The sequence below is a fragment of the Cygnus olor genome (genome assembly GCF_009769625.2).
Source record: "Cygnus olor isolate bCygOlo1 chromosome W unlocalized genomic scaffold, bCygOlo1.pri.v2 SUPER_W4, whole genome shotgun sequence".
In the NCBI taxonomy this organism is placed as follows: Eukaryota; Metazoa; Chordata; class Aves; order Anseriformes; family Anatidae; genus Cygnus; species Cygnus olor.
The window spans coordinates 188,671-198,605 of NW_024429075.1; the positions used below are offsets into that span (position 1 = coordinate 188,671).

At 45.8% G+C, this 9,935-nt stretch overlaps 1 protein-coding gene across 1 annotated transcript; it reads right to left on the reverse strand.

The window, feature by feature from the left end:
- Positions 1–412: 412 nt before the first annotated feature.
- LOC121062954 (mitochondrial nicotinamide adenine dinucleotide transporter SLC25A51-like) lies at positions 413–1,283 on the reverse strand. The gene is given in 2 exon segments (XM_040543259.1): positions 413–875; positions 877–1,283. Coding segments are annotated over 2 exon segments (870 nt in total).
- Between the last annotated feature and the right edge of the window lie 8,652 nt (positions 1,284–9,935).

Sequence of the window (9,935 nt, forward strand, 5' to 3'; positions counted from 1 at the left end):
TAGAAGAGGGTGGATGGGGGAAAGTTTTTTTTTTGTTTGTTTGTTTTTCCTTTGTTTCTCACTGCTCTAGCTTGTTAGTAATAGGTAATAAATTTTATTAATCTCCCTGTGCTGAGTCTTTTTTGCCCGTGACGATTATTGTTGAGTGATCGCCCTGTCCTTATCTCAACCCTTGAGCCCCTTCCATTGTATTTTCTCCCCCTTTCCCTTTGAGAAGGGGGAGTGAGAGAGTGGTTGTGGTGGAGCTCAGCTGCCCAGCTGGGTAAAACCACTACAAAGTCTCTCCAAACTTCATGGTACTCCGTGTTATTCATGAAAAGTTCCATAAATTATTCTGTTCCTAGAGACTAAGTGACCTCAAATATGCTAATACCCCAGTGAATAGAGGGTCTTCAAAGGAAGTTAACATTTTTTATAATAGCTTTAGCAAGAATTCATATGTTGCATTGATTATGCCCCATGACAGGACAGAACGATGGTAATTCAGATGGGCTCCTCTGAAAAGATGCATCAATTTTCTATCACGTTCTAGCCAGATCATCAGAAAAACTTTTGAAAAAGACTGAAATTCACCACCAATTTGAGATTGCATGTGAGCTTTTACAGCGTTCATTGGGAAAAATGAGAATCCCAGCATGGCACCCAACAGCCCTCCACAGATAAAGTCATTGACCAAATGAGTGCTATAAGAAGTTGCTTCAGGCAGACATTGTTTGATAGGTCCTCGTAGGCCAAAGAAGAGCACATTACTGCTTCCATTCTGGAGCAGAATGGGCACCAAACCCTGATAATATTCTTTAATCCCATAGACTTTTAGTACCTTGAAAGCCTGGTAAGTGTTTGTAAATTTCTCATGATGTTTGTAGTCCTGAAGCAGTCTGGACTCCTTCAAAAGGTGTAAGAAGGGCTTCTGTGGTCCCTGCAAGCACTGCTGCCATGCTACAAGTTAGGAGTTTGGGTGCACTTGTGTGACTGTGGAGCAAGGAGGAGAAATCTTCATACAAGCCAAACATTAGAGCCAGGGTGGTCGTTTTTTGCATTAATGGAGGAAGGATTCCACGACAGAGATTTTGAATTCCATCTTTCTACAGCTGATGTACTGCATCCTTTGTTTTCAAGCCATACAACTGTTGTCGAAAGAGGACCTTCTGGATAGGGAAGGTGACTGCTATATTGGTGAAGGCTGCACAACAGCCACAAAGATAACGTATACCAGACCTACCCTTTATGTAATGGCTGAAATCTTGCTTTGAATTTGTTGGGACACAATCTTGTGAATCCATCTTTCTTTTGCCCCTTAAGATATAGCTTAGATCTCTTTTCCTATGTCAAAAAAAAAAAAAGAAAAAAGAAAAGAATGTGAACAAAACTGCATGTGACAGATATTTCAGCTCGCACACATATGTGCACACTGCTCAATATTTTACATCCTGAAGAAACGTCATCAAATTCAGTGGAACAGTATGCCAAATGCTGCATCTGACGGATGATGCAAAATACACGATTTCCTACACCAGATCCAAGGATATGAAAAATTAGCCATTTTTTTCCTCCATGTATGTTTTGTTGATTAAAAACAAACTAAATGAAAACAAATTGACATTTGTCTGTCAGAGCCTGTCTCTGTCTTCATAGCGTCCTCATAGGTACAGGGGGGGCTGCTCTTAGGTGCTCCTACAGCCTTCTTTCCTCTAGGCTGAACAAGCACAGTTCCCTCAGCCTCTCCTCATAGTGTGACTACTCCAGCCCTCTGACCATCTTAGTGGCTCTCTGCTGAATTTAATCCACTTTATCAATGACTTCCTTGTATTGTGGTGCCCAAAATTTGACACAGCATTCTAGATGTGATCTAATGAGCACTAAGGAGGAAACCATGGAAACCTGGAAACTTGTCACCTGGAAACTTCCCTCAGTCTACTGGCAATGCTCCTGGTAATACATCCCAGGATGCTGCTAACCACCTTCGCTGCCAGGGCACAGTGCTGGCTCATATTCAGCTTGCTGTTATTCAAGACTCCTGAGTCCTTTTCAGCTGAACTGTTCCCCAGCCAGTCCCCAGATGGTATTGGTGCCAGGGGTTCTTCTTCCCTAGGTGCAGGACTTGGCATTTGTCCTTAGTGAATTACATGAAGTTCGTGTCAGCCCATTCCTCCAGCTTTGTCTAGGTCTCTTTGAATGGCAGCCCTGCCCTTGAGTGTATTTACTTCATCCTCCCAACTCCTGCAAACTTGATGATAGCAAGATACATCACCTTCTCCAGGTGTTTGATAAAGCTTTTTTAAAGGACAGGTCCCAGGATAGAGCCATGCAGAACCCCACTTGTCACAGGCATCCAGGTAGTCTACAACCCATTAACCACCACTCTTAGAGCTCAATCACCCAACTATTTTTTTAACCCATCTAGTTGTCCACCCATCCAGACCATACCATCCCAATTTGGATACAATAATATTGTGGGATATGGTATTGAAAATCCTGATAAAGTCAGGGTAAATTACATCCAGTGCTCTCCCCTGCTGTGGTTTAACCCGGCCGGCAGCTAAGCACCACACAGCCATTCACTCACCCTCCCCCCCTCCCTCTCTGGGATGGGGGAGAGAATCAGAAAAAAAAATGAAAGCCTGTGGATTGAGATAGAGACAGTTTATTAGGACAGAAAAGAAAGGAAAAAAATAATAATAGTACTACTACTAATAATGTGTACAAAACAAGGGATGCACAATGCAATTGCTCACCACCCACTGACCGATGCCCAGCCTATCCCCGAGCAGCCGGCCCCCCCACCCTGGCCAGGCACCCATATTAATTGTTCAGCATGACGTCAGATGGTATGGAATACCCCTTTGGCCAGTTTGGGTCAGCTGTCCTGGGTCTGTCCCCTCCCAGCTCCTGCTGCACCCCTAGCCTGCTTGCTGGCAGGACAGAGCGAGAAGCTGAAAAGTCCTTGGCTTAGTGTAAGCACTGCTCTGCAACAACTAAAACATCAGTGTGATATCAACATTATTCTCATCCTAAATCCCAAACACAGCACCCTACCAGCTACTAGGAGGAAAATTAACTCTATCCTAGCTGAAACCAGGACACCATCCATTTTATCATAGAAGGTAAGTAGGTTGGTCAGGCATGATAGCCCCTTGGTAAATGTGTGCTTATAGTTCCCAGTCACCTTCTCCTTCATGTACCCAAAAGGGTAGTCCAAGAAGATTTGCTCTATGATTTTCCCAGGAACTGAAGATCCCTGGGTTGAACTTTTTTTTCGTTGTTTTCTTTCTCTCTATATGACTACCTGAAAGGAAGTTGTGGGGAGCTGGGGGTCAGCCTCTGCTGTTTTCACTGCCACCAGCTCCTCAGCAGCAGGTACTGCAGAGCTCACTGCCTGCTTGGATGAAAGAAAGGGAGCAAGGGATCAGCAGCTGGGATTCCGGGCTGCTCTCAGCAGACTGCCACGTGCTTTCGTCATTCTTTCTATTCCTCTCCAGTTGTTGCCTACTCTGCAGCATAGCAGAACACGTCTCCTGTGGTCCCCACTGAGGAGCATGTCCGAAGATGACACTCCCAGTCTGGAGTGTGGGGACGATTTGCATTTGAGGCCGAATTGATGCAGTTCGGCTGCCATACACCCTTCCTGCTGCTTCCAGGTGCTCCCCACCCCTCCCCCTCAGTGCTGCACTGACAGCCTAGGGCGCCTGTGCTCCAGAGGCAGCAGCAGTCCAGCTCAGCACGACCTTCGCTACCAACAGGAACCCTTATGAGACAACCATGAGAGATGAGAGAGAGGCCGCACAGGGTGGCCTCACCATAGTGGAGACAGATACGAGCAGCAGCACATCTTCTCCCCAGTGACTCACCTGTTGTGTTTTCCATGCCACCTTGAAATTCAATTTGGAGACAGATGTCACCACTGCTGCCAACCTAACTGGATGCTATATCCACCACCTTGTGCACTAGATGACCTAGGATGTGCAGCACAGAAGTCCAACTTGTGTCAACTACACGTGACCAAGAGAAGGAGAAGCTGGGAGAAGTAAGCCCCACCCCGTCTCCCTTTTCCTCTCAGCTAATCACAGAGCTGCCTGGGTGCAGCCTTGTGCCAGAAGGGACTTGTGGATGTTATGATGTTCCTTTTGCTTGGTAAGCAAGGATACATATCCTCTATGTGTACCTGCAAAAAGCCAAGCAACTTTGGGTTTCAGAACAGCATGTAAACAAACTGCACCTTTCCTACTTGTATTGAAAGGACTATGCTGCAGACACTACATCTCTTCTAGAAGGGGAACAAATGACCCATTTGTATTTAGTATCAGACTAAAAGACGACTAAGTCTTCTAGATTTAGTCTTAGAGGGATGCACAAGAAGTTGGGAGGGGATGCAGCCAGGACAGCTAACCCCAACTGACCAAAGGGGATATTCCATACCATATGACATAAAGCTCAGTAATAAAAGAGGGGGGGGGAAAGAAGGAGAAAAGTTGGGGGGGGGGGGGGGGACGACACGACAGGACACATTCAGAATTATAATTATGGCATTTGTTTTCCTAATGAAAAGCCAAGGTATACAACATGCACTGCCTTCCACTTTTCCACAGAGTCAGTCACTTCATTACAGAAAGCAATGAGATTGGACAGGCATGATTTGCCCTTGCTAAACCCATGTTGGCTGTTCCCAATCACTTTCTTGTCTTTCATCTCTTTAGAAATGGCTTCTAAGAGTATTTGCTTCCTGGGGAATGAGGGTAAGGCTGAGTAGCCTGTAGTTGTCTGGATCCTCCCTCTTGAAGATAGACCTGACATCTGCCTTTTTCCAGCCACCAGGAACTTCCCCCAATTGACACTACCTTTCAAAGATGATAGACAGTGGCCTCCCAGTGACATTGGCCAGCTCCTTCAGCAACCTCAGATGCATCCCATCTGGTCCCATGGACTTGTATATGTCCAATTGGCTTAAGTGCTCCCTAACTCTCTCTACTGTGCTACTATTTCATTTCCCAAAACTGTGCTAGCAGATTCAGGGACCTGAGAGCAGACTTCACCTGTAAAAAACTGAAGAAAAAAATGCATTGGGTAATGACTTTTCTGATGTCCTTGATCACTAGGTCCCCTGCCTCACTGAGTAATGGGCCCACACTCTCTTAAATATTCCTTTTGCTGCCAATGTACTATAGAAGCTCTTCTTGTTGCCCTTCACATTCCTCACTAGTTCCAATTCCAGATGAATTTTGGATTTCCTGACTACATTCCTACATGTGTAGGCAATATCTTTGTATTCCTCCCAAGTAGCTTGTCTTTGCTTCCACCTTCTATGTACTTCCTTTCTGTATTTGAGCTCTGTCAGGAACTTCATGTTCATCCATTCTGCCATGCTTTCTCAGCTTACTGCACATTGGAATGGACCATTTTTGTGCTCTGAGGAAGATGTCCTTGAAGATTACCCAGCTCTACTTGGCTCCTCTGCCCTCCAGGGCAGTTTCTCTCATGATCTTCCCAAGTAGGTCCCTGGATAGGCTAAAGTCTGCTCTTCTGAAGTCCAGGGTTGTAATTCTGCTGTTTGTCTTGCTCACTCCTATCAGGATCTTAGAAACCACAGTCTCATGGTCATTGTGGTCAAGGCTGCCCTTGACCTTTACATTTTCCAGCAGTTTTTCCCTGTTTGCGACTAGTAGGTCCAACACAGTATTTCCCTTAGTTGATTCATTGATCAACTGAATCAATAAATTGTCTTCAATACATTCCAGAAATATCCCGAATTGCTTATGCCCAGATATATTGCCATTCCAGTAGATACTGGGGTGGTTGAAATCATCTATGAATACCAGGGCCTGTGACTGTGAGGCTTTACCTAGCTGTGTAAAGAAGGCTTCATCTGCCTCCTCTTCTTAAGCAGAAGGCCTGTAGAAGACACCTACTACAATAGCTGTGCTGTTCTGGCTTCTAATCCTTATCCACAAGCTCTCAACTCTTTTGTGCCCCAAAGGCACAGCTCTATGCATTGAAGCCTCCCCTTTACAGGAGGGATGAGGAAGGAAGACCCTCATCACATTCTTGACCTATCCTTCCTGAAGAACCTGTATCCCTCCATTGCAATGCTCCAGTCATGAGAGCTATCCCACCATGTTGGTGGAATTCCAATGAGCTTATAGCTCTATGTCCTGGTTTCAGGTAGGACAGAGTTAATTTTCCTCCTAGTAGCTGGCAGGGTGCTATGTTTTGGATTAGAATGAGAAGAGCGCTGATAACATGCTGATGTTTTAATTGTTGTAGAGCAGTGCTTACACCAAACCAAGGACTTTTCAGCTTCTCGCTCTGTCCTGCTAGCGAGCAGGCTAGGGATGCAGCAGGAGCTGGGAGGGGACAGACCCAGGACAGCTGACCCAAACTGGCCAAAGGGGTATTCCATACCATATGACGTCATGCTGAACAATATATAGGGGTGGCTAGCCGGGGTGGAGGGGGGGGCCGGCTGCTCGGGGATAGGCTGGGCATCGGTCAACGGGTGGTGAGCAATTGCATTGTGCATCACTTATTTGGTACACATTATTACTATTAATACTATTATTATTATTATTATTGTTGTTATTCTTTTCCCTGTCTTAATAAACTGTCTTTATCTCAACTCACAGACTTCACTTTCCCGTTTCTCTCCCCCATCCCGGAGAGGGAGGGGGGAGGGTGAGCGAACGGCTGTGTGGTGTTTGGCTGCCAGCCGGGCTAAACCACAACACTCTACAACTGTATCTGTCTGTCACAGACACTGTGTCTCTGTCTCTCCCATCCTCTCTGTGTCTCTCTCTTATTCTCTGTGATACATGCTCAGCCTTTCTACTGGCCAGACCTGAAAATGGGAACAGCAGTAGCCATATCCATCAGACTGGGACAGACAAATCTGGGTCCACAGGCACACCAGACTGGGCTTCTGCAGCCTGGAAGGAGGAATACCTGGGTCTTGGAGTCTGTTGGACTGGGGGGCTTTCATAACATCCTTAACACTTAACAACTATTTGAATGACTATTATCTATCTTATTATTCAGTAAGTCTTTCCCTCCCCCCCTAATGTAAATGAAAAGCTAAACCCAAGGGACTAGGGGGAGTATAGGGATCCTGTCCAGGAGACTATTGTACATCAAGGAGTTAATGATACACATCACAGTTCACCTGAGTAGGCCTAAGTCTGTACTCTTGATACAGATAGATCTCTTGGCCTGAATAATATTGATATCATCATGGAAGGAACCTTGTACTATATGTCTTGCCTAGTAAGGGATTTTTGTACTATATGTTCTGCTTATTTAAGCGCTAATAAGCTAAAACAAAGGGAGAAGTGGAAGGACTGAAAGATGTGGTCGACTGACCTTGGAGATAAGAAGGAAAGGGAAGATAAGAAGGAAATGAAACAGCCTGCATAACTCAACTGAAGTTGGCACATCAGCGAAACACCATTTAAGGAAGACAGCAAAAACCAAGCTCAGGGCTAATCAACAGGCAAAGATAAAGAGTCCACAACAACCACCCCACCGGGACCATTGACTCAATTCATTGAGTCTGCACAGATGGGAGGAACATCTGTAAATAATTCCAGGAATGTAATGAATATGTAAACCTTGTGATTATAAGTTTGATTGGTCTGTGCTGATAAGGCAGACACACTTTGGCGGAGCAATCCCCGTGTGTCTCCAATGCTGCAGATTTGATAATAAATAATGCCCACTTTCTAAGATTTCAAAATAAGTCTTTATTTATAAGAGTTTATTATAAGAGTTTTATTTGCCACTTTTACGGTAACACTCTGCTGCACTGTGCTGCAGCATGGCCTTCAGGCCTGTGTTATGCTGCACATATCCCTTGGTCACAGGATAAATGTAGCCAGTTCATTGTAACAGAAGAACTTGCAGGCAGCACCCACTTGCTACTGGTGATTACACCACATGTGTGGTCTTGCCCTTATCTAAAGTGCAGCAAGAAGTTCACATGTGAACATCCTTTATGAATAGAGTTGTTTTCTTGTAAGAAAATTAAATAATAGCTCAATCAAAGAGGAGAAGGTTCCTTCCATGGACAGAATCTGCACAGTCTGCTGTGGGAAAGCTATCTAGGCTCTGTCTGATACTGCATGAACATGGAATTCCCAGCATCTGAAGGGGCATAAGATTTACTCACTATTTATGTTCCTTTTCTTATTCTCTATTATTAAAACAGCCACTTTATTAAGCCATTTGTTGTCAGGCCTTTCTCATTGAGATCTAGAAATATCCCTGTACCATCTTAACCATACAGGTTAACCATATAGGTTAACATACCATAACTTTTAACCATACAGGTTAAAAACTGGCTGGATAGCCGGGCCCAAAGAGTTGTGGTGAATGGAGTCAAATCCAGTTGGAGGCCAGTCACTAGTGGAGTCCCCCAGGGCTCAGTGCTGGGGCCAGTCCTCTTTAAATATCTTTATCAGTGGTCTGGACAAGGGGATCGAGTGCACCCTCAGTAAGTTTGCAGACGACACCAAGTTAGGTGCGTGTGTCGATCTGCTCGAGGGTAGGAAGGCTCTGCAGGAGGATCTGGATAGGCTGGACCGATGGGCTGAGGCCAACTGTATGAAGTTCAACAAGGCCAAGTGCCGGGTCCTGCACCTGGGGCACAACAACCCCAAGCAGCGCTACAGGCTGGGAGATGAGTGGTTGGAAAGCTGCCTGGCAGAGAAGGACCTGGGAGTACTGGTTGATAGTCGGCTGAATATGAGCCAGCAGTGCGCTCAGGTGGCCAAGAAGGCCAACAGCATCCTGGCTTGTATAAGAAGCAGCGTGGCCAGCAGGGCTAGGGAAGTGATTGTCCCCCTGTACTCGGCTCTGGTGAGGCCGCACCTCGAGTACTGTGTTCAGTTTTGGGCCCCTCGCTACAAGAAGGACATGGAGGTGCTTGAGAGAGTCCAGAGAAGGGCAACGAAGCTGGTGAGGGGTCTGGAGAACAAGTCTTATGAGGAGCGGCTGAGGGAGCTGGGATTGTTCAGCCTGGAGAAGAGGAGGCTCAGGGGCGACCTTATCGCTCTCTATAGGTACCTTAAAGGAGGCTGTAGCGAGGTGGGAGTTGGTCTATTCTCCCACGTGCCTGGTGACAGGACAAGGGGGAATGGGCTAAAGTTGCGCCAGGGGACGTTTAGGTTGGATATTAGGAAGAACTTCTTTACCGACAGGCATTGGAATAGGCTGCCCAGGGAAGTGGCTGAATCACCATCCCTGGAGGTCTTTAAAAGACGTTTAGATGTAGAGCTTAGTGAAGTACTTGTTAGTGTTAGGTCAGGGGTTGGACTAGGTCATCTTGGAGGTCTCTTCCAACCTAGACGATTCTGTGATTCTGTGATCTCTCTCTCACCTCAACCCCCCACACCCCAGTGTAGAACAGAGGGTGATTGTCTTTCTGGTGGCAATTCCACCCCATGAGAAAGTTCTGGCAATATGTCAGAAGGAAGAAAGTGGGACGTTCAGAGTTATGGCATTTGCCTTCCCAAGAAAATGTTGTTTGATGGAGTCCCGTTTTCCTTGAAATGGCTGAACATCTGCCTGCTGATGGGAAATAGTGAATGAATTCCTTATCGTGCACATAACTTTTACTTTACTTATTAAACTGTTTTTATCTCAGCACGAGTTTTCTCACTTTTACCTTTGCAATTCTCTCCCCATTCCCATTAGGAGTAAGTGGTTGCATTAGCTGTCTAACAGGGTTAAACCACAACATGGGGTTTTTATGTTCAATTTTTTTTCTTTTCTTCTCATTAAACTGCCTTTACCTCAACACACAAGCTTGTCCATCTTATTTTTTCCCCCGTCCTACTGAGGAGGGGGAGTAAGAGTGACTGGGGATAGGGGGTGGGTATCTGGCAGTCAGCCAGGGTAAACCCACCACAGAAGGGCAGGTTTAAGCAGCACTGCTGATGCTGGGTAAGGTC